Source organism: Adelges cooleyi, unplaced genomic scaffold (genome assembly GCF_023614345.1).
Source record: "Adelges cooleyi isolate 19-005CV unplaced genomic scaffold, UGA_ACOO_1.1 ACOO_flye_CR_arks_rails_tigmint_CR_PRNA_30, whole genome shotgun sequence".
Taxonomy (NCBI): domain Eukaryota; kingdom Metazoa; phylum Arthropoda; class Insecta; order Hemiptera; family Adelgidae; genus Adelges; species Adelges cooleyi.
Window position 1 is genome coordinate 20,991,736 of NW_026095971.1, and position 25,048 is coordinate 21,016,783.

The following is a 25,048-nucleotide window of genomic DNA, read 5'->3' on the forward strand; positions in this document are numbered from 1 at the left end:
ATCATGTATCAATATGTTTTTTACATAATGTTAATTAAAATACTTTATTTATACATAATTTAATCATGACGTGCTCTATCATAATCAGAAAACAATTTCTACTCCAAAATAAAAGATTAAATTCAATTTTCAAATGGCATAGGCTAAAACGTTTAATAGTACGAGGAACACAACGAAATCTTATGAATAACAGCAGCAGCAGCAGCAGTAGTAATAGATTGATATAATAAGAAAAAATAAAATAAAATATAAAATAATAGTAAGTACAAAATATTATCCACAATAATTTACCTAATTAAATTAATTTAAAGAATATTTTAAGTAATATATTAAGAACAAAACTATTACAATTAAATATGACTATTGCAATTTCGATCGTTCAATGGCTGTGTTATGGTCGTCCTGAAAGAAAACAAATTAAAATTAATTGTTTTAAATTGGTTTTTGTAAACGTCAAAACTAATATCATTCGCTTTGTCTTTAAGCTCACTTCGTTATAATCCAAAATTGGGACCGTCCTAAATGAAAAAAAAAAAATTGTTATCAACAAAGTAAAAAAAGAAAAATTATGTGTTGTTTTCAACATACGTTTCATATAATGAACCAGGTATGTTTTCTTCTACCCATTTTAAATCATCGTCCTGTTAAAAAAAAAAAGTATTTTCAACGGTTTATGTTTATTATTTATTTTATTTAACATATTATTAATGGTTGTATGATACTTACAAGCTGTGTTTGGCTCTTGGTGCTACTTCCGTTTGAAGCAGGATAGTCTTTGTATGGTGTCACTTGTGCGTTTTGATTTGGTCCATTCATCGCAGTTCTCATTTTAACATCTAAAATGTTCATGCATTTTAAAGTACTTTTTTATCTATCAGTTATATATTATTCAAATTAGATTTTGTTTACCATTATATGTGTCTTTTATGAATAGTTCAGTTTCATCCCTATCGTCATCTGGCGCATCTAACAAAGGAGTAAATGCGTACCTGAAAATAAAATAGATTACATAATAATTCAATGGGAAATTCTGCTAGCAATCTTTAACCAATGAAATTATTTACCTTTGGTTATTGTTGGTAGGCCTCCACAGTATCATTATCACACATAAAATGATAGAAAATTCAATATGCCAGAAAGCGTCATCCAACCATTGTTCCCTCCAGTGCTAAAATATTATTTATTATACATAAGTAAACAATATAATTTAAACTTATAAGTATGAACCAGGACAAGTACGTTGACAGTCAAAGTGGTAAATAGAACAATTTGCCGCTGAAATCTTCTTACTATAAAATTTTAAGTTTTTAAGACTTACCCTATCACAATTAGTCAAACGTTGTGTTTTAATAGAATATAACATGAACATTGTAGAGGTTACAATAGTAAAGGCCAAAACGTTTGTGAAATGAGTATACAATTGGAGTTTCACAGCATTCCTTTGAAAAAACAACGCACACAGTTAGGAGTATAAAAATGAAAAACACAATAATATTTTAATACGCATACCTCCGAAGACGAAGTGCTCTAGTTGTCTGAGTTAAGGCTGAAAATATCCAACACAAAATACCGGAATCTAACGTGGCTAGTGGCAATTCGACCAACAATAATTCTGCGCTCATGTGACTCGAAAGGCGGAAATACGACTCCAGTAATGACATGGCCAGATATATGGAACTAACACCCAACACTTTAGGTAGTAGCGGTCCTAATCTTGGCCTGAAACGACGGAAAACAAATTTATACTTTATTCATGTACTGACGCGATTGAAAACAATTTGTATAATTACTTGACAATACCAAATCCTAAGCTAACAATGATTACTAATATTCTGGCTAGGGTTCGTTTCAAGCATGAGATCACTTCGGCCATAGCCATCACTCCGTAGATGCTACTCACATCACCGGTTATATTTAGTTCATAGTATTCAGCGTAGAAAGCTGCTTTCTCAATCATTCCTAAAATATTTTAGACATGACGTATTGGACACCATATTTCAGTATTTAGATTGTAGAAGATATAATATTTTTCCATACCTAATAGAATGACAGCTCCAATCCAAAATTGTATCTGAAGTAAATCTCTCCATTGTAGAAATAGTAGCACCAACCAAGTTATGCCAAAACAGATGTATATGAAACACATTATTTCATAAAACTGAAAACAAAGATAAACGTCTAATGATATTTGTAAAGGAATTGTACGAGTAATAGTATACTCACAGGTAATAATGGCCAATTTGTCGCAGATAAGTATCCTTGAGGACCTCGCATATAAACGTTTAAGCCGTAAGTGAATTTACTTATATCAATATCCCGATCATTATCAGGAACCTGAAGTGTAACTGTCACAGTAAGTAAATACATACCTTCTTTGGTAATAGTATACACGGGGTGCTTTCCATTCTTGAAAAAATAGAAAAAGAAAAATGTAAACATTTTATTCTATCACTTTAAAACATGAATACTCACATTGTGCGTAGGTACCGATTTGGAAGTATTTTCCAAATGTATTGATTTATCAGGCTAGAAAAAACAAAAGATTTGAACAAATTAATAGAAAATACATTTTTTTCTTCTTCATTTTTCTGTACAAATTTACTTACTAAATCGATACCAGAAGAACAGGAGTATACCTGGTCATCGAATTTCATGTAATTCAAGTTGGTAGTATTCGATTTTAAATCACTCTCAATATATTTTAACTGGAGTTGTTTGATCAACTAAATAATAAATGAAATGTATTAATTGTTATTAATTTTGTATTAAAATAATAGCTTAGACGACTATTTATGACGTATTTTATTAGATAACTGACCCCATGACCCAAGTCTTCGTATTCGCTCCAACAATTAGGTTCCGTCAAGATCCAGCCAACAGAGACATTGAATGGATCGTCGCAGTGTACTAATTCAACAGAAAAGCAAAGTTTTATTTTTCCTAGAATATTTTACATAAGATTTTAATTGTATTTACCATTGATGAATATTTTGGTGCCATTAAATAGACTGCTGCTAAAACTGTATGTATCGTAATCCTATGAACAAAAAAAAAGATTATGAAAAAATTCAGCAGCTCAAGCTTAAATTTGTACGTATATATATATATACTTAAATAGGGTAAAAACGATGAAAAGGAATCTTAGATGTTACCAGAGGAAGGAGAAAAGGCATTGGAGGCGCCACGAATACAGACTAATAATTGTACACAGGCAGTAAGATAGTAACGGGTCACAAATACTTATATCTGTGTTGACTAGAAACCAATGATGTATCCTGTTAAATATTTTAGCCATATCAGTATAGATTAAGGCACTTGGCTGTGCTCAATAAAGGAATCATTTTATGTACAAAGACAAATTACACGTGGTCGATGAACGTGGTTGGAAGACAGCCTATTTCTTTTGAGCTATTTTCATCATTATGTGTAACAGTAGTGGAATTGCAAGGGGAAAGACGATTTTTTACAGCCAAACGTCCAAGAGAAGCAAAGATCGAGAGAAAGCTTCTCTTTCAGTGCGAGCGATACAATCGCCATAGCACCGATTTATTCGTCTATCGAGGAAGGAGAGGATTTGTTATCGGAATGAGGGTGATTTTTCTTGAAAGTTAGATTATTTTTTTAACTCACAGATGAACCAGGATGAGCCTGAAGGATAATAAAATTAAGAAAACATAATAGTTAATATGGTTGGACCTACGGGATCTGGGACGAGAACCCATCCTCCATCTTCAGGCCTGACGGCGTGGCATGTAAACGTTAAGTAAGCAAAACACAACAAATAGAACACGCCATTTGACAACATTTGAATTAAATAACAAAAAACAATGCCGCAATATGACAATTTATCGGTTGTAAAACTTTTGCACGCACATTTCTTTCGCTTTACCGTTCACAAATACCGAATTTTATGATGCGTTTTCCTATGAGTTTAGCTGTTGGGTAAATAAAATAATGCTTATCAGTACTGATAACGCATTGGTAGCCAAAATGTCAGCTGTCGGCGACGTGCATGCCCGAGTTCCCGCTATAATTTTTTTTTTAAAGTTTACCAACAACATTATTAATTGGTTATTTATTTATTTGTTACTACTAATAATAATTTACAGCAATATAAGATAATGTAACCGCCCATCGGGCTCAAGTACAGCAATAAAGTAAACGACTTGGTTAAGAAAATTTCACAAATTATACATCATGTGAGAGTATATTTTTCCAATAGGTATGAAAAGGGGGGGAAACACAATGAATACTAAATTAAGTATTATTAGAAAAAAATTATTAAGTGCTTTAGGGATGGTAGATTACCTTTGTAATCAACGATATTAGAATTACGATATTTTTTATTATGTTACATGTATGGGAAATTCTGTCTATAGGGTGATTAGATGGTTGCTTAACCATGCGACGAATAACTAAACTGTGCAAAACATAGACCGAAGCCAGTTAGATTGGAACGGCTGAAGAATTATTGAGGCACAAGGAATGAAATATTCTGTATTTGGACATGAAATGAAAGATACTTTGGTAAACTTAAGACAGTAGGACAAAGATTGAAAGTTCAGGTTGGACTGGATATTAAAAACAGGAATACACCAGTAATTACTACTAGTACACTATTTAGACCCAACGTAACAATTAAAGCTTCTCAGAACTTTTTCAAGTGACTCTGTTGGTCCTTGATTGTAATATACCTATTGTTACATTATTTTGAATAACAACATGTCGATATTGCAAAATCAGCTCGAGCTGAAACGTTGCGTATTTAGTATGATTGTTTGTGTTTGACATTTGAAAAAAACATGCTTTAAACATTGTCAGCAATACTGAATTAAAAGCCATTTAAAAAAAAATGTTTTATTGTTTGTTTTTTTTCTTCCTGATACCTGAAATTATTATTTTGTAAAAGAATGTCTTTAGTGGTATTTGGTTATTTGAAGTGTGGGAAATGGTATATTAATGAACACACGAGTCCTCACATTTTTGACCATGATTGTTTGTATTTGAATATATTATTGTCAAACAACATAAAAGAATTATTCTTTCAAACGTCAGGACCTTGATGGAAATTTAAATATAATTTTAATTTACTAGTATAAATACAACAACAAAGTTCAACACATACTTTTTATATTTAATAAAAATAATAATTTAGCTCATATAAAATGCGTAAACATAAAATTACACGGAAACGTGAAAGGCGTTATTAATAACATAAAGTATGTACTACCTTAGGATATTTCATATTTATAAAAAAAAAAAAAATTAAATTTTAAGTTGTCAAACTCTTAATATTATACTAAGAAAAATTAGCCATTGGATCATCATCTCTTCGTTTTTTCATGTGGTATGCTTCAACTTCTTCATCGGTAGGTTTGGAAACTTCATACATGCTATTGTAGGGGCGTTTTCTCTCATCCATTTTCATAATTCGGTCCACCTCTTTTAAACGTTCTTCTTCTTTTTCTACAGCTTTTTTTAGTGCATCTTTAATTTCTTTTTTCGACTTCTTCTTCTTCTTTTTTTTCTTCTTGTCTTTTTTGTTCTTTTTCTTTTTTGACTTTTCTTTTACTTTCTCTTCCGATTCAAATGCTGATGATGATGACGACGGCGATGATGAACCAACAGACGATAGCTTACTTGTTGATTCATTTGCTTTATAACTCGTTTCCGGAATATCGTTTTCAACAACTGGCACTATTTTGCCCAATTCTGGTACACTTTTGGCCAACTCGATGCCGACCGTGCCTGTGCAATAAGAATTTTGCACCAGAGATCGACAACATTTGTAACCCCATTCACCAGCTTCCCAGTACGATCCCCACACGGACGTGTGATTTGACGGATATACATCTTCTTCATAACGAGAACGTACAGCACCTTTGTTTTCTCCCTACAAAAATTATTAGTTTATTAATATTACAGTTAATGAATATTAATATTTAATTTAATAGTTAAATGTTAACATTTATCCTAAACAATTATTCTAATTTTGACAATACCTTTATGATATCCCCTCTTCTTGAGTACTCGACGTATTCTTCTGTTTGTGCTAGTAATAGTTGTACAGGTGGAGTTTGCAAGTGTTCTTCTCCGCCGTATTTAGCTAGAACAGTATTTTCAGTCTTCTTCTTAAAATGATCTCTATGCGTTTCATACTCTTTCTTTAATTGTTCCAATTTTGTGGGTTCGGCCAATAGATGTACATCAACACCACGTTCATAAGCTTCCCATGCGAACAATTGAGCTTGTGCATGTTTTGTAGTATCACCAGAGTATCGCACAAAGTTTTCACCAGCATATTCGACTCTAAAATGGAATAATAATAATTATTATACATAATAATAATTAATATATTGTACAAATAGACAAAATGTGCTTACTGTTCTGGGTCTTCACCGGGCTTATGAGGATTGTCTCTCATTGCTCTCGTTTTAGGGTCATAATATGCCGATGACAAATCTAAGTTTCTAAGATATTTTGCTGTATCTTCTCTGATTCTTAAATTTCGTACGGTAATACGTTGTTTACTGTCTACTTTTGTACCAGGCATATCAAAATCATCTACATATTTGTCTTCATCATCTTCATCGGCTGAACTATTATCCTTAAACAAAATAGAGATAAAATTAATAAGTGAACAAGAATAATATTGATGTTTCGATAATTTTTAATACATACTTTTCCTTTTTCGTCATCGTTTAGTTTCTGTGCGCGAAGTTCTCTTTTGGCTTCCTCGATTTTTTGGTATTGATCAATGATAGTTTTGTGTTGTGACGGGTCGTAACCTGCCCAACGATCACGTTTGCCATCAAAATCTTGATTCAGTGTTGGCTGTAAGTGTTCATCTGGTGCAATGTTCATGTTACTGTAGGCCGCTCCAACTTTACGAGGCCTCTCAAAACAGTCTTTTTTCTTATGTGTCATTGCACCACAATTTTCACAAGCACCTTTACGGAATTTGGTACTTATGGATTCCTTGAAAATAATAATATTTGTTACTAAAATACCTAAATGATTAATACATCGACTGTAGACACTTACTGTATTAACACCCCTTTTGTACCATTCATTCAAACTAGAATACTCCTCTTGTTTGTTGGGCACACGTTGATGTTTGAGTGTAGGACCTGCGGTACCGTAATACCAAGGTGCAGATGATATGTATTGAGGGATATGTGGATTGATGTCTTTTCCTTCCTCATCAACAGCTGCCGGAGCTGTTCCGGCCTATACAATGTTTTATTAAGTTAATTCCCATAAAAATGATCGCATACTTTATTTTCAATGTAAAATATATATTATACTTACTTTTCGCGCCTCGTCTAATTCTTTAGCTTTTCGCCAATCTTCGCGAGACTTTTTTTTCGGCTCTTCTTCATCTTCGATTTTGGACTTTAAAACGTCTGATATTGTAGCCATTATTATCAAGTATAAACAACAGTGTTTTTGTAATAATAATTTTAACTGTTGATCTTGACTTAGGTAATCGCAAGCATTCGTATTTGTGTTAAATGTTTATCACGTTAACACGGTGTCTTATCACTTAAAACTTTTTATCATTATCTTAACATTTTATCAATGTTTAAAATTATATCATGGAAGAAAAAACGTTTTTTGTTTAAACGCTATATTGAAATCGCGTTTAAAGATAACATTTATTATACAGGACGAATATTATGAGAAGAGCGTTGAGTCATAAAAATATGGAATTCTATACAAATAAACCACTTTCATAATAAATGGCCAATTATTATTTATTAGACATCAATTATTAGCAAATAAATTCATGTAATTTACTATAAAGAAAAAAAAATGGACTGATATTTCATGGCAATTTGTAGAAATAATTGAACACACCACGGGTACTGTGTTTGTACTCGGCTAATTTCATATTTTCGTATAAAATTAAAAGATGTAATCTACAATCTATTTGACCGGTAATCAAATTTTGAGTAATCACCAAACATGTACAGTGTACTCTGATCTAACTTTTTATTAAATGGTAGGTAAGCCAAATTTTCGGTTCAACCTGTATTCAAAGTAGCATGGGTTTAGGGTATGTACCAAAAATTTAAGTAAAATTTAGGTAAAAAGATGTCTCAGTATCTAAGATCAGCAACTGTTTCAAACAGTAAGGAAACTCTCTAAACAGTTTTAGATTTTATATGTTTAAAAAATCCAATATTTAAAAAAAAATAGATCAAGTTTATTTCTTTCATGATATTAATTAGTCAGATGTGCCCGCTATTAAACAATCTACACTTAATGTTAAAAAAATTTTCAGCTTTTTCTTCAATAGTATAAATTATGTTTGATGTAAATGTAACGCCAGTTGTATTTAATACAATAGACCTACCTAACTATATATCTACCTGTACAATTTACCATTAAGTTATTAAAAACTAGATAGACATACCTATAAGAATTAATTAAAACTACATAAAGAAGTGTAAACACCTTAACATCACAGTTTTCCCGTGGTTTAGCATTGTTTTGAAAATAAGTTGTATGTATGAGAGGTTGTTCAAAGACAAACATTTGGTCTATAGAGTTAAAAAAAAAAAATTACTCATGTTTGAAACAAAAATCGAAATCCACTAAAGGTATAACAAGTGTATGTTATAAGAAAAAAAAACAAGAAATATTAAGTATTCAAAAGTGTTGTTCCATTTAAAAATGTAATATTTAAACGAAGATGACATAACTACATGTTACTCGTTGGACTTCTTATTATGTGATAGGATTAAAAAATAAAACGGGCCAGCCCTCATTGAAGTTTACTTTTTTTTTAATATACTACTGTACATAGTTATATATTTTTATAATATAATATACATGGAAAATTTGAAATAAATTGACTTTGTTGACTTGGACAACTCATTTTTTAAAATAATAATTTATAAAACAAGATCTTTTTTCGAGTTCCTTTCTCTAGTTAATTAATTACTGCCTCGGTGTCAAGTTTTATATTTTTACTAACTGCCAACATAGCTAATCCATTAAAATTATAAATCTATTCTGTTTTAAGAGAAGTAATAGTAATTTATCGTTAAAATGTATTGACAATTATTTAATCACAATGCATAAAATGTTAGCATTTTTTGTTCTTACTTCACACATGGTATTTCTTAAATATGTCTTTACTCTTTTTAGAATGGAAAACATCCCCTCAGGTGTGGTGGTAAATACAGGCAATGTGCATAAAAATTTTATAATTTTAAATATATTAGGAAAACATTTTAGCATCACATTCAGTAAGAGCTTGAAGAGCCTATTTAGAACTGTATTAGTTTTGCTAATTTTGCGCCTCCACAACTTCAGCTCAACAAGTGAAACATCAAAATTTTGTATTTCTGGAGAGTATATTGTTATTTTGACAAAAGTATCAGTGTTGTCACTTTACACATGACACGTGGGTAGTATGGGCACAGAATAGATAAAAGTATAGTATGGGTACACATGGTTGGTGGCCATAGGTAGTGCATCAGTGGTTATCACTTATCATGACAATTAAATATTGAAAAAAAACTGGGTTTCCGAGTGGCTTATTGCGTATGATAGGTACTATTTGAAAACTAAGATAATGACGGGGTAGGTTAATGGTATTATGTTTTTACTATACATATATCATAAATCTAGCATAAAAAAAGGCTCTGGGGGAGGATCTATCCCCATCATCCCCCTCTCCCATAACTACGCCACCGATGTAGATCCTTCGACCCCTGTATTTAATTTGTAATTTTTGGTATAAAACATTCAATAATACTAAAAATTATTTTAAGTATTGTATTCATTTATTTCGTGTGCAAATACAAAATATACATCTCGTCAAGTCAGTCACAATATTCTACAATAGATCAGACTGTGTACATTTTGAAAAAAACATAATACGCTGATGTCACTGCTGATATATAATGCAGCTTATGTGTACACCAGGCCAAAACCGTGACTGACTATGACTATTTGACGATGGGAATGGCTTATTTCACCCCGTGCGGGTGCGCGGTCATGCTGCCGGCGTGGGCGCCACTATTCCGGCCACTCAGTGACCACTTGGCGGCCACCCCGTGGACGCAAGTGTGGCCGGATACCAAAAAAATCCGTGTTACATATCAATTCAACACGATTTTTTCTTCCGAATTCAAATCTGCAATTATTTTTTTCAACAAGACAAAAATTAAGAGTATCCACACTTTATGCAGATACATCAATGCACGGATATGATAATTCACTTCCATCCTCCTCCATAACCCCTTCATAATCTTCCTTCATAATACTTTTACTCACTCTCCCATAATCCATAATGACTTCAGAGCACTGTGACACAAAACGTGACGTTAGTATTAAAAATGTATCATTACTACAATAATTATTATAGTATTTATATATATATATATATATATATAATGTATACATTATCCACTCTTGAATAGTTTTTTATCACTACTCAATTTTTAACCAGTCATTAACTGGTTAATGCATAAATCATCCGGGTAATATATTCAATAATACATTAGTCAATTTCACACTTTATCCTTAACATATACATAACTAGCTCTAAGAAACTCTCAATAAGTAAATTATAAAAAAAAAACAAGTGTGTTAATACAATAATAATTAGTGCCATTAAAGCTATTACTAAAAACGTACTATGATATTTATATTTATTTCTGTTATTTTATAAAACTCATAATGTGTTTTTAAAGGCGATAGTAGTGATTACGACGATAATGGAATCGATAGTGTGATAATCAAAGTATGACTTTTTTTTAATTTGATAATATTTATTTTATTTTATTTTTGTTACACCAGAGGTCCGAAATTAGTTTCGGCATTCGTTTCCAAAAAGAATAACTAAAAAATGAATAGATTTGATTTACTTCAAAAAGAATACATTTTATGTTTAAAACAAACTTTAGAAGTAACAACTTGAAAAATCACAAATAATAAAAATGCTAAACACTCTTTCTAGAAATCGAGTTTTAGATGACATAATTTAATTTATGAAAATTAAAAATATTGTGTTAGAACAATTTTGTCTGTTTTATATGGCACCATAATATTATATACCATAAATTAATTTTGTTTTGCATCTCAATATGTGTTGCAGTTACATCTATTATATCTAATAAAACAATGAAAGTTAATGGTCCGTTGATCGTCGTGTCAAATCGATTGTCGTTTGTTCTGACTCGAAATGCCGAAGGAGAATTGACTAGGAAACACAGGTTAGCTGTTTTTTTGAGTATTAATTATTCGTGTACGTATTCTATTGAACCAAAACATGAATGAACAACCGCATAAACTGTGCAAATTTTAGTCGTCTAAGTTAAATAGAAAAATTAAATATTCACATCAAGATTAAAAAATTACTCTATAGCCATCAAAATATTATTAGTTCATTCAGATGACTGAGGAATCATAGTGGTTAACTCTAGGAAAAAATTCGAATCCGCATAGGTGCTATCGACAGTCTTAGTAATTATACAGTCAAATGAACGAAAACACACTCACAACCGGACATTATGCCAAGTTGTTTTATTTTCTATAAGGATAGGTGCATTTTTTCTTACTCTCATGGCGAAATTCAGGTAAAATTTTCCCAAGAAAACCTCTCTGAGAAAGCAATACAAATATTAGGTTACATAATTATGTATTATATCATAATGTATAATATTAACCTGGCCTTCCCAGCCAACCTGACTGTACATTTATACATATATCCATATAAAATATTAAACGCTGCCATTTAAATAGTTTTTTAATCGTATAGTACTATTGTTATTAACATTGAATTATTAAAACTAATTTTAGAAATTGTTCTAATTCATCATATATTCGATAAATATGTATAACTTTTAATGAAATTGAGGCCAGCTTATAAATTTTCTTTTGTATAAAGTGCTGGTGGTCTTGTGACAGCTGTGACGCCAGTTGTTATTGGTTGTAATGGAACATGGATCGGGTGGACTGGTCTGTATGATTTTAAACCTGATACTCCAATACCCGAGTCTGACCCATCGGACAAGTCTCCTACTGCTGGTTTCAAATCTAGCCAGGTTAATACAGTGAATATTTATTATTATTTTTAAGTAACATAGATAAAAGGAGTGAAGCTGAAGTGTAAGTTGTATCTTTAATGCCAAATATTTCCTTTTTTTTTTTGGCTATTTTGAAATAGTCTTAACCCAGTTTTTATTTGAAAATTATCGAATAAAAAAAAAATGATAAAATTTTAATAATTAATAACTTTAAAAAAAAAAATAGAAATTTAATAAATTTTTTTTTTTTGTTCCTACCGCATTTATTTTTTATACAAATATTTTAGATTGTTCCTGTAGAATTGGAATAGAAAGAATACGAAAAATTCTACAGCGGCTGTTGTAATAGTTTAATCTGGCCTCTTTTTCATTCCATGCCAGATCGCGCAAAATTTGTCGTCAATGACTGGGTGGTAATACTAAAAAAAATATTTTTAATTTTGTTTAAAATAATCTATTCCTTAAAAACTGCCGTATTCATCAGGCGTATTGCAGAGTAAACGAAAAATTTGCCAATTGCGTTTTGGACACTTTACGACAAACCATAAAACAACTAGACGATGCCGGACAGGAAGACACGGTTCCCTTGGTATGGATACACGATTATCAGTTGTTGACAGCAGGGAAGATGATACGAGAAGTGTGTAGAAGTGAAAACCTCCGGGTTAAACTTGGTTTCTTTTTGCACATACCGTTCCCGTCGTGGGACATTATGAGACTCTTGCCCTGGGGTAAAGAAGTTTTCGAAGGGTTATTAGGTAAAACAGACGTACCGTGTATAGTACTGCTTTGTGTGTACTTTTATGTAAAGAAGATGTGGAAGTAGAATTCGGTTTTCACATGCACTTTATGTTATCAATCGTTTGTTTTAGCTTACGATGTTGTCGGGTTCCATATTAATGATTACTGTTCAAATTGTATTGACTGCTGTAGTCGGCTACCGGATTGTCAAGCAGACCGATCGAACATGACGATACTCGTCGATGGTCGCACCGTTGTTGTAAGATCTGTACCTATCGGCATCCCGTTTAATGATTTTGTAAATTTATCGAAAAATCCTATGTTAGACATTCCGGAAGACGTAAAAGTCATACTCGGCGTGAACAGGCTGGATTATACCATAGGTAATTTATTGAAAGTCATTGACGGCGTTTTTGAAGAGGCTAAATAACAATATCAGTTTAACCGAACTTATAATATTAAGTTAGGTTAGGTTAGGAGACCAATTTATTAACAACACTGAGTACTTGTTAGAAAATTTTAGTTTTGTATTTGATTAATTTGATTGGAAAATTTAAATTTAAACATATTTTCAAACTTGAAAAATAATGGCAATTTTTAAAGATTAAACATTTTTTTTTTGACACATCAAGTTTACACATTTGATATTTTAAGATATTAATTGTTTTTGCCAAGTTGACAAGGTCTCTGAAAATGATATATTATTGATAACTTGATAAAATAATTTTATCGAGAGATGTCCAAAGAAAGTCTTTCAAGTGTCCTATTGTTAATAATAATTTTTTAATTGAAATATATTCTTAATTAGTTTTGAATAAGCTACTATTGATGGATTAGGTAAGCCGTCATTAGTATAATCTGAGTAATAATAATTGTATACGAAAACAAAAAAATAAAAACTTGATCCAAGGACCAGTCGAAACCTTTCGGGAAGGCAACTTAACGCACAATAGTGCCTTTTTTTTCATTATTCCAAGTATAACCGCTCAAAACATGGTTTAGAAATAACGACTATTTTAACATTTTTTAGATGACTGTAACTTTTCAAAAAATGAGTTTTTTTTGAAAAAAACGCACAGTCTTGCCCTTTGGAATATTGTTTTCTTTTAATTTTTATAATGGGTGCTTTTACTCTAAAACCAAAATTAAGCGAGTTATTTTCAGTTGGCGTAAACATGTTTTTACCACTGAAAATCACCGGTGCGACGACTTCTTAATATTATTGACAGAGACGACCTCGCTAAACAGACAGTTGAAACGAACAAAGTTGAGGTTTAGAAAAAGTAAAAACGAGGGAAATACACAGTAATATTGATGCAGGAAGAATAACAATAAGCACGAAGTTGTCGAGATAAACTATTTTATTTTTCGCAAAAACGTGCACACGAAAACGATCTTATTAATTGCATATACTCGAACACTAACGTTATTTAGAGTTCTGTTGTGTGCGTTGACGATGACCATCGTGCGTTGTTTATCATCATTCATATTGCTTTTTGTTTTTTTTTTCCAGGATTGATACAACGGATCCTGGCGTACGAGAAATTCCTCGAGATGTATCCCGAATTTCTCGGAAAAGTCGTCCTCGTTCAAGTATCGGTACCCTCCAGAACGGAAATAAAGGGTTATCAAATGTTGAAAGAAGAAGTCGAACATATTATCCGGCAGATCAACGATAATTTTTTCTACGGATGACTGGTCTCCGATTCGGTACATCTACGGTTGTCTCTCCCAAGAGGACTTGGCGGCTTTGTACAGGGACTGTAGGGTAGCGCTGGTCACTCCGCTCAGGGACGGCATGAACTTGGTAGCCAAAGAGTTTGTGGCCTGTCAAACAGGCGATCCCGGCGTGTTGGTCTTGTCGCCTTTTGCCGGTGCTGCTGAGCAAATGACCGAGGCTTTATTGGCAAATCCCTATGAATTGGAAGAAATGGTCAATGCCCTTCACACAGCTCTTGAAATGCCATTCGAAGAAAGGCAGTCGCGCATGACCCAGCTGCGACACCGCGAACAGCTGCTAGACGTCAACTACTGGATGCGGTCGTTTATTTCGTTTTTGAAACCTAAAGAACAACCGAAAAAAAATTCTTTTTTTCCCGACGAGCTACAAACAGTACTTTTAGGAAAAAACAAAACGGTGCTTTGCTGTTGGCCAATTGATCTAAATTAACGCTTCATTACAAAATGATGCTGCTAACATATATTTTTTTTAATTACTATAAAGCTGTTTTACACTTTAGAAGTTTATATTCACTATTATTTATGTATTTAATAATTTACTATTAGTATAGACATATTTAATTTCAACTCGATATGATATGTACGATGTAGATGTATTCTTGTTAATCAATAAAAATTGAATTGAATTAATTAAGTCGATTTGATTATACACAATATAACGTCAATACTCATCCATACTCCTCCATAATCCAATCCAAAATCATGCAATTTAAGTAGAGCCTTCTAAGGGTGAGGTTTCAGCCCCTAGAGCCCCCCTTTCCCACTATGTATCCGAACCTTCAAATGTACACATTTTGCATCTTACAATTACGGCACGCTGTATATTTTGCGAAGTAGTTCATTGACATATTACTTCCTTTACTTTGATGCAAGTAAATGCCAATCTAGGTTTGATGTAAATGTAACGCCAGCCGTATTTAATACAAGAATAGACCTAACTATGTATCTACCAATATAATTTACCTTTGGGCTGTTAGAAACTAGAGAGACATGTCAGAATTAATTCTGTCACATCCGTTACTTTGAGTACCACAACTATTGTATTTTTTTTTTAAATTCCCCGAGGACATTTTTATTTTAACGATTAACAATCTTTATGAATATAAATCCAAAGGAGAATATGGGAAACATATAAAAAATCCCAATAAATGAGCATTATATTTGACTTACATCTTTGTTTAATAACTATAATAGGTGTTTCGTTTTGTATTCACAAAGTTGCTTTATGAACATCTGGTAATTATTTATATTGAGTCTGGCCTAAGTATTAATAAATTTGTTTTAACATTTTTTGTTTGTATTTGTTCAATTTGGATTCACTTGTATAGAAAAATAAAATTGTACACATCATTAAATATAATATAAAACATTTGTTTTTTTTAGGATCTATGTCAAGGATAGGACATTGTTAGATCTTTTTTTTTTTAGTTTTACATTTGAGTATTTATAATATTATAATCAATTATTTCCCGTTGTTGTATTAAAAAAAAAAAAAAAAAATGAAGTAAGACAATATGAGTAGTTCATTGACATGCTACTTCCTTTACTTTGATGAAAACATTTTAACAAGTAAATGCTTATCAATTAGAATCAGAAAGTTGCTTAACCTTCGTTTAGAGCGCGTGTACGTAAACATATTTAATATCATTTTTTTAACACATTTTATTTTTAATTGACTGTATAAAATGTGTTTTTTTACTGCATCTGCATTTTTTGTTGTTTGGGAACGATTTTTAGACAACTTGATGGTGTTCACGTGTTGCACTACGGATCACGTGTTAGGTCTAATATTAGAATTTGTATTTAATTTTATAAAGTTTTATTTTTTTTGACGTTAATATTATTCTTTATAATAGTTACTATTCTTAAAGAAAATAAAAGTATACGAAATCGTTAAATTAAAAATATTACACTAGAATCTCAAGTTATCAATAACATAGCTACAAATAACTTAATACGTTTTAAAGTTTAGTATACCACATATATTTGTAGATAGTACTGTGAGAATGGGGTTTATACATTTTAAAAGTAGTAGGCAATTTTAATTTTTTAACTAAAAAATGCTTTGTATTTTTTTCGAAATAACAATCACGTTTAACGTTTCATTAACTGCCTTGAATAAAAAAAAAAAGAAAAAACCATATCAAATTTGATTTCTTTGTGAATGGAAATTTCACACCGGTTGTTTTTAAAACACACAAAACAATAAAATAATCGCCTTAAAAGAATCCTCATTAAATAGGTACATTGCTATTTGTTGATATATTATTTACTATAAATATACACAAATTATGATTCTACAAAAAAATTGTCAATGCTGAGCCCCATTATTAATGTGAGTGTCTGGTGTTATCATATTTTTCCTTAACGCCATAAATAACATACCCTAAAATTTGTATAGTAATTAATAGTAATCATTACACCGAAACTAAAATGTTTTTTTTTTTAAAAATATTATTTTATTTGTTTATTTACTAAGCGATATAATATGTGAATAAATCCAGGGCTTGAATTATACAAAAATAAAAGTAGGGGGACGTTTATAATTAAAAAAAAAAAAAAACATATAAAAATTAGCAGGGGTATGCTACAATTTCTGAAAAAAATAATTGGAGTACTAAGTCCTCTCACTCCCCTCCCCCATTAGAGCACAGAGAATAACTGATAGCATATTTTCGATTCGAAAAAAATAATAATTGTAGGATTTTCCCTATTGTTCATTACCGAAAAAATCTTACTGTAAAATCAAAATTTAAAACAAAAAAAAAAATGAGTCAAACGCTGTCAGAAATTTTTCAGGTGTTCGTCGTGGTGTTGTTTACACAACAACTAATCATTTTTTGCTCGCGTGTTACACACGTGTATTATTAAGTACATCTTGAATCGCGAGCGGCGACTTTTCTCCATAGTTGATCACACGAAAAGATGCCAAATAAAAACATACTGTTTTAACAGTAACTGCGATTGGTTTAAAAATACTAAATGTGGGCCTAGTTTGATCGCCATAACATTGTAATTTTTTAGTGATCGATACTTTATACATTGTTTGATTCCTACTAGCTAAGTACTTACAGTATAGTTGCACTGCCTTGTCTTGCAATAAAACTTTTTTCTAAGTTTAAGTATAGCCCAGCAAGACGTTTATCAGTTTTAATTATGCATTTACAAAGACTCTTTCTTTTCTCGACGGCAATATTATTCTTCATTTTAACGACAACCACAGGTAATATTTTATTATTCAACACATGCACAACTATTCCAGGCATGATGTATTTTTTTTAAAAAATATTTTTAATTTATTCTATGAAATATCAAATAGTATAACAAATCTTTTAAGTATGGTATTCATTTTTTTTTTCGTGTACAATTACAAAATTTGTATTAATATATTTCTTTTGAACTCCGATGCGAAGCTAAGAAGGTATTCGTTTACACAATAAGGTGTTTTAATATTATTATTTATTCTGTCTGGACTACAACAAGTTTTTTCAATCGACAACATCATCATCATCACGTAGCTCTGATTTTGTTCTGGGGGGGATAGATGTATTCGTTTACAATAAGGTGTTTTAATATTATTATTTATTCTGTCGGTTTTTTTAATTTTGCGTTTTGGACCACAACAAGTTTTTTTCAATCGACATCATCATGTAGATCCTCCGACGCCTGTATTTCATTTTTACATGTCTCACTGGTAGTATACAGTAAATATTTAAATATTTAATTTTCTAATTTTTATTGCCATTTACTCTAAGTTATGAATAAATTAACTTTTACTAACCTTTTTTTCTTATTAATATTCACCCTGAACAACTATTCAAGATAATATGGTTGCCTAACGGCCTACGACGATACTCTCATTTAACGGCCCAAAAGTTAAATAAAAAACCATCTGTTTCGAATAACTACTAGCACTCCTATCCGCGATTCAAGATAACAACCAATCGTAATGTGTTATTATTTTAAATCGTGGCTTTAGTCATGTATACAGTATATATTATGTATACATTATACACTTTTGAACAGTCTTTTATCACTAATCAAGAGTAAAACTGGTGTGAAAAAACAAGTGTGTTAATACAATTATAATTAGTGTCATTAAAACAATTACTAATAACGTATATTTAATTCTGTTATTTTATTAAACTCATAATTTGTTTTTAAAGGCGATAGTAGTGATTACGACGATGATGGATTCGATAGTGATAATCAAAGTATGAATATTGAATATATTTTAATTTGATAATATTTATTTTATTTTATTTTATTTTTGTTACACCAGAGGTCCGAAATTAGTTTCGTACCTAGTTCTATTCGACTCCCTAAGCATTCGTTTCCAAAAAGAATAACTAAAAAATGAATAGATTTGATTTACTTCAAAAAGAATACATTTTATGTTTAAAATAAACTTTATAAGTAACAACTTGAAAAACCACAAATAATAAAAATGCTAAACACTCTTTTAGATGACATAATTTAATTTATGAATATTTAAAATATTGTGTTAGAACAATTTTGTCTGTTTTATATGTCACCATAATATTATATACCATAAATTAATTTTGTTTTGCCTCTCAATATGTGTTGCAGTTACATCTATTATATCTAATAAAACAATGAAAGTTAATGGTCCGTTGATCGTCGTGTCAAATCGATTGCCGTTTGTTCTGACTCGAAATGCCGAAGGACAATTGACTAGGAAACACAGGTTAGCTGTTTTTTTGAGTATTAATTATTCGTGTACGTATTGTATTGCACCAAAACATGAATGAACAACCGCATAAACTGTGCAAATTTTAGTCGTCTAAGTTAAATAGAAAAATTAAATATTCACATCAAGATTAAAAAATTACTCGATAGCCATCAAAATGTTATCAGTTCATTCAGATGACTGAGGAATCATAGTGGTTAACTCTAGGAAAAAATTCGAATCCGCATAGGTGCTATCGACAGTCTTAGTAATTATACAGTCAAATGAACGAAAACACACTCACAACCGGACATTATGCCAAGTTGTTTTATTTTCTATAAGGATAGGTACATTTGTTCTTACTCTCATGTCGAAATTCAGATAAAATGTTTTCCAGAAAACCGTAGCTTGCTCTTTGAGGAAGCAATACAAATATCAGGTTCTAAACATAATTGAAGAGTGAAAGTGTCAAACGTTCCAAGTGCCAAAGTATAAAAGTTGTACTTTATAATATGATTTGTATTTTATTCATTTCCGGAAACAATTTTGTAAATTTTTCAAGTAAAGAATAGTTATTTATAAAAAAAAGAAATCATATTTAAAATTCAAAAAATATAAGTGTTTCCGGTAATGAATAAAATACAAATCAAGTTATAAAGTTCAATTTTTATACTTTGGCACTTGGAACGTTTGACACTTTCACTCTTCAATTAGTATGTATTAAATTATAATATAATATTAACCCAGCTTTTACAGCGGACCTTACTATAAATTTATACATATATTCATCATGTCTTTGATAATATTTTCCCCAAAAAACCTCTCTGAGAAAGCAATACAAATATTAGGTTACATAATTATGTATTATATCATAATGTATAATATTAACCTGGCCTTCCCAGCCAACCTGACTGTACATTTATACATATATCCATATAAAATATTAAGCGCTGCCATTTAAATCGTTTTTTAATCGTAAAGTACTATTGTTATTAACATTGAATTATTAAAAATAATTTTAGAAATTGTACTAGTTCATCAAATATTCGATAAATATATATAACTTTTAATGAAATTGAGGCCAGCTTATACATTTTCTTTTGTACATAGTGCAGGTGGTCTTGTGACAGCCGTGACGCCAGTCGTTATTGATTGTAAGGGAACATGGATCGGGTGGACTGGTTTGTATGATTTAAACCCTAATACTCCAATACCCGAGTCTGACCCATCGGACAAGTCTCCTACCGCTGGTCTCAAATCTTGCCAGGTTAATATAGTGAATATTTATTATTTTTAATTTGTTACATTAAGCGGTTAAGGCACAGCAACACAGATGAATGGATTGAGATATCTCAAATAATGAATAGTTATTATAAAGAGGTTACATTTACAATGGTAACAAAATACATTGTGTAAGTCTCTTTTTCAATAAAAAAATGTCAATCGCCTTTAGAAAAAACTGACGAGTATCCATACTTCAAGTGGATACATAAGCCCATGTATATGTCCTAAAGTTCTAGTATAGGACCCTGGAACTTTTTGGTACTTTTCTTATCTCTAATCTGTAATATCATATCTTTTATCTCTAATTTTATCTAGAGTATATTTTCTCTAGTCTAGTATCTCTGATATCTTATCTCTAATCTAATATGTCTAATCTACTATCTCTAATACATTATCTCTATTTTTATCTCTAATTTCCTCCTCCTTCCTCCGGTGCCGTTAGCGCAATGGTAGGGTCAGGGCATAGCGGGGACGGAGAGGTCATAGGTTTAGAGGAATTATTACAATTAAAAGTGATAAAATCAGTAGTTAGTAATTACAAACCAGACAAGTCCGAACCAAGCACAGTATAAACCAGCAAAGTAAGAAAGAATTAAAGTGAGGTGCAGTGTTTACATATTAGTATCAAAGCGTTTATATGAAAGGGATTTTATCCGAGAGGACTAGTACAGTAGGGGCATAATGGAATCAAAGCATAGAGGAGACGGAGAGGTCACAGGTCTACAGAAATAAAATTGACAAAATCACTCTCAAATAAACGCTTTGATGCTAATTTGTAGACACTGCACCTCACTTTAATTCTATTATACATTGCTGGTTTATACTGTGCTTGGTTTGGACTTTACTGGTTTGAAAATACTAACTACTGATTCGCATCGAAGCGTTTATTCGAAAGTGATGTTATATAATTTTTAGTTGTAATAGTTCCTCTAAACCTCTGTCCTCCCCGTCCCCACGGGGGAGGTTAGGTTAGGTACAGGGACTGTAGGGCAGTGCTGGTCAATCCACTCAGGAACGGTATGAATTTGGTAGCCAAAAAGTTTTTCAGCACTGAATTTTTTTAAAATATTTTAGGTTGTTCCCGTAGAAATGGAACAGAAAGAATTCGAAGAATTCTACTGCGGCTGTTGTAATAGTTTATTCTGGCCTCTTTTTCATTCCATGCCAGATCGTGCAGAATTTGTCGTCAAAGACTGGGTGGTAATACTAAAAAATATATTTTTAATTTTGTTTAAAATAATCTATTCTTTAAAAACTGCCCTATTCGTCAGTCGTATTGCAGAGTTAACGAAAAGTTTGCCAATTGCGTTTTGGACACTTTACGACAAACCATAAAAAAACTAGACGATGCCGGAGATGAAGACACAGTTCCCTTGGTATGGATACACGATTATCAGTTGTTGACAGCAGGGAAGATGATACGAGAAGTGTGTAGAAGTGAAAACCTCCGGGTTAAACTTGGTTTCTTTTTGCACATACCGTTCCCGTCATGGGACATTATGAGACTCTTGCCCTGGGGTAAAGAAGTTTTCGAAGGGTTATTAGGTAAAACAGACGTACCGTGTATTGTACTGCTTTGTGTGTACTTTTATGTAATGAAAATGTGGAAGTAGAATTCGGTTTTCACATGCACTTTATGTTGTCAATTGTTTGTTTTAGCTTACGATGTTGTCGGGTTCCATATTAATGATTACTGTTCAAATTTTATTGACTGCTGTAGTCGGCAACCGGACTGTCAAGTAGACCGAACGAACATGATGCTATTTGTCGATGGTCGCACCGTTGATGTAAGATATGTGCCTATCGGCATCCCATTTAATGATTTTGTAAATTTATCGAAAAATGCGAAAAATCCTATGTTAGACATTCCGGAAGACGTAAAAGTCATACTCGGCGTGGACAGGCTGGATTATACCAAAGGTAATTTAGTGAAAGTCAATGACGGCGTTTTTGAGGAGGCTAAATAATAATAACAGTTAATTTTAGAAATGAGGTAGATGTAATAATTAGATATTTAAATAAACCCTTAACCACAAAAAAAAATTCTATAGCGTATGTACGTATTTTGATACAGGGCTATTGTGTGCGCCGATGATAACCATAAGTGTTGCTTACAATTTTTCTTGATTAATGTTTCTTTATGTTTTTTTTAGGAATAATACAACGGATCCTGGCGTACGAGAAATTTCTTGTAAGGTATCCCGAATTTCTCGGAAAAGTCGTCCTCGTTCAAGTATCGGTACCCTCCAGAACAGAAATAAAGAGTTATCAAATGTTGAAAGAAGAAACCGAACAAATTATCCGCCGGATCAACGATCATTTTTCTACGGATGACTGGTCTCCGATTCGGTACATCTACGGTTGTCTCTCCCAAGAGGACTTGGCGGCTTTGTACAGGGACTGTAGGGTAGCGCTGGTCACTCCGCTAAAGGACGGCATGAACTTGGTAGCCAAAGAGTTTGTGGCCTGTCAAACAGGCGATCCCGGCGTGTTGGTCTTGTCGCCGTTTGCCGGTGCTGCTGAGCAAATGACCGAGGCGTTAATGGCAAATCCCTATGAAATGGAAGAAATGGTCAATGCCCTTCACACAGCTCTTGAAATGCCACTAGAAGAAAGGCAATCGCGCATGACCGAACTGCGACACCGCGAACAGCTTCTAAACGTCAACTACTGGATGCGATCGTTTATTTCGTTTTTGAAACCTAAAGAAGAACCAAAAAAAAAATTCTTTTCCCGACGAGCTACAAATAGGACTTCCAGGGAAAAACAAAATGTTCCTTCGATGTTGGCCAAATGATCTAAATTAACGCTTCATTACAAAATGATGCTGATAATATATATATTTTTTAATTACTATAAAGCTGTTTTACATTTTAGAAGTTTATAATTACTATTATCTATGTATTAATAATTTATTATTGGTATAGACATATTTAATTTCAACTCGATATGATATGTACGATGTAGATATATTCTTGTTAATCAATAAAAATTGAATTGAATTAATTCAGTCGATTTGATAATACACAATAGAACAGTGGTCATTTAATTCCGGTGCAACCCAAACAGCTCCTGTCGAAAAAGTTTTCACGAGCAGGTAAATTCCCAAACGGCTCCGGTATTTGGTACTACGCGTATATTAACAAGTCTTTTTAACTTTTCAAAAAAACTTAAACTTAAATTTAAACCTATAACCTCCTCTCAGACTGTAGCCTGCAAAACTAGGATATTTTTAGTTAGCAGAGCGAAGCGAATTGGGTGTGTGGCGTCCTCATAATGAGGAAATAGATTGATTGAGAATCAAAATGAGTACTTACAGATAATATCTTTGGCGGTTTATAAAAGTGACATGCGGAAGCACATGTTTCCTGATGGAATAGATATTAGCACAAAACCATTTTTACGGAAGGAACTAAAAACAAATTCATAATTGTTTCATTAGACTGAGGTATTGTCCTAGATAAAAAAAAAAAAAATTTTGATCTTTTTGGCTGATATGAAGAGGAAAATAATGTTCAGTCGGTTTAGCTCAATTTAAATCTGACAGGATTATAATCCAAATCCGGAGTTGGTTGGAATGTAGAGTGTAGGAAACAAGACGTAATTATAGGAAATGATTGCTAGGAATAACAAATGTTACTAAGTCGAGTAACTATTTGGGTTTAAGACAACAACAATAATTCAGATTCAGATTCAGGAAATCGAAGTAAGGAATACGGGGAAGTAAGGTCTACAAATAGGGGGATAGAACACGCATTGGAAAATATATAAATCATAGATCACCTATTAGCGTTAAATTGATTAGTTTTGTTTTTTTTGAAAATAACACAATATTTGAGCTACAATGAACGAAATTAAAAATGTATAGGTTTCAATATCATTATGTTTTTTGTTATTGCAATAGGTTCATAAATAGGATAAGAGCAACGAACAAGTAACAGTAATTGTCATGAAATAAAATCTTTTTAATAATTAAGCTGTAGTGGTCGAATTTTCCAAAAAAAAAAAATTGTGTGTGCTATTTAGTAATTTTACCCCGAAGAATGAAGATGAGTGAACTAAGGTTAGTTTTGTAAAAATACGAAAACTGCATTCGACAATACTATATGTTGATTTAAAATGATTAAAACTGTTGTCATTTTCGAAGTATTATGAAAGTATACACAACTTTAAAATATACGTAGAACGGTGAGAACGGTATTTATGGATTTTGAAGAATAGTAAACCATTTAACCCTTTATAGCACGAAACTAGAAATAATTATTTTAACTCAATTTTTGTTGCAAACCTCATTAATTGGAATGACAATATTGTGAACAAATATTTTTTTCAATTAATGAGGTAATTAGGTTACATTTAATAAGGTGGCAACCCATAGAAACAACTATACATAAACTGCCTTAATATGTTTAGGTCATATCTAAATTTTTAAAAATAGATATTTAAAAAAAATAAGTATTTTCCTGATATATTTTAAACTCATTTCAATCTTTAGTTTTATTATACAAATAATACAATGTGTTATTAAATAAATATTATTAAACATAAA

At 31.6% G+C, this 25,048-nt stretch overlaps 3 protein-coding genes across 6 annotated transcripts; 1 reads left to right on the forward strand and 2 right to left on the reverse strand.

Moving 5' to 3' along the window:
* Window positions 1-25: 25 nt before the first annotated feature.
* On the reverse strand, window positions 26-3,955 carry LOC126838316 (transmembrane protein 87B). Its single transcript, XM_050572650.1, has 16 exons — window positions 3,701-3,955; window positions 2,977-3,037; window positions 2,819-2,907; window positions 2,607-2,723; window positions 2,473-2,526; window positions 2,224-2,406; window positions 2,038-2,158; window positions 1,791-1,959; window positions 1,510-1,719; window positions 1,319-1,439; window positions 1,065-1,168; window positions 910-989; window positions 727-836; window positions 589-641; window positions 491-518; window positions 26-402 (listed from the first exon to the last, which is right to left on the reverse strand). The coding sequence occupies exons 1-16, from the start codon at window positions 3,803-3,805 to the stop codon at window positions 361-363; spliced, it is 1,647 nt and encodes a 548-aa protein (XP_050428607.1). The 5' UTR covers window positions 3,806-3,955; the 3' UTR covers window positions 26-360.
* Window positions 3,956-5,137: 1,182 nt separating this feature from the next.
* Window positions 5,138-7,514, reverse strand: LOC126838319 (pre-mRNA-splicing factor Slu7). The gene is made up of 6 exons (XM_050572654.1): window positions 7,312-7,514; window positions 7,045-7,230; window positions 6,682-6,978; window positions 6,384-6,607; window positions 6,003-6,309; window positions 5,138-5,893 (listed from the first exon to the last, which is right to left on the reverse strand). Exons 1-6 carry the CDS (start codon window positions 7,420-7,422, stop codon window positions 5,300-5,302), a joined length of 1,719 nt encoding a protein of 572 aa, XP_050428611.1. The 5' UTR covers window positions 7,423-7,514; the 3' UTR covers window positions 5,138-5,299.
* A 3,239-nt stretch (window positions 7,515-10,753) lies between these two features.
* LOC126838237 (uncharacterized) lies at window positions 10,754-23,479 on the forward strand. Of its 4 annotated transcripts, XM_050572506.1 has the most exons (8): window positions 17,473-17,748; window positions 18,692-18,739; window positions 19,116-19,233; window positions 20,326-20,482; window positions 21,574-21,699; window positions 21,771-22,044; window positions 22,159-22,419; window positions 22,653-23,478. In XM_050572506.1, the coding sequence occupies exons 1-8, from the start codon at window positions 17,682-17,684 to the stop codon at window positions 23,294-23,296; spliced, it is 1,695 nt and encodes a 564-aa protein (XP_050428463.1). In that variant the 5' UTR covers window positions 17,473-17,681; the 3' UTR covers window positions 23,297-23,478. The 4 variants fall into 4 exon arrangements, with proteins under 4 accessions (XP_050428467.1, XP_050428466.1, XP_050428464.1 ...); XM_050572510.1 differs by lacking the exons at window positions 17,473-17,748; window positions 18,692-18,739; window positions 19,116-19,233 and adding exons at window positions 10,754-10,759; window positions 11,114-11,231; XM_050572509.1 differs by lacking the exons at window positions 17,473-17,748; window positions 18,692-18,739 and adding an exon at window positions 10,754-10,759.
* Window positions 23,480-25,048: the final 1,569 nt, after the last annotated feature.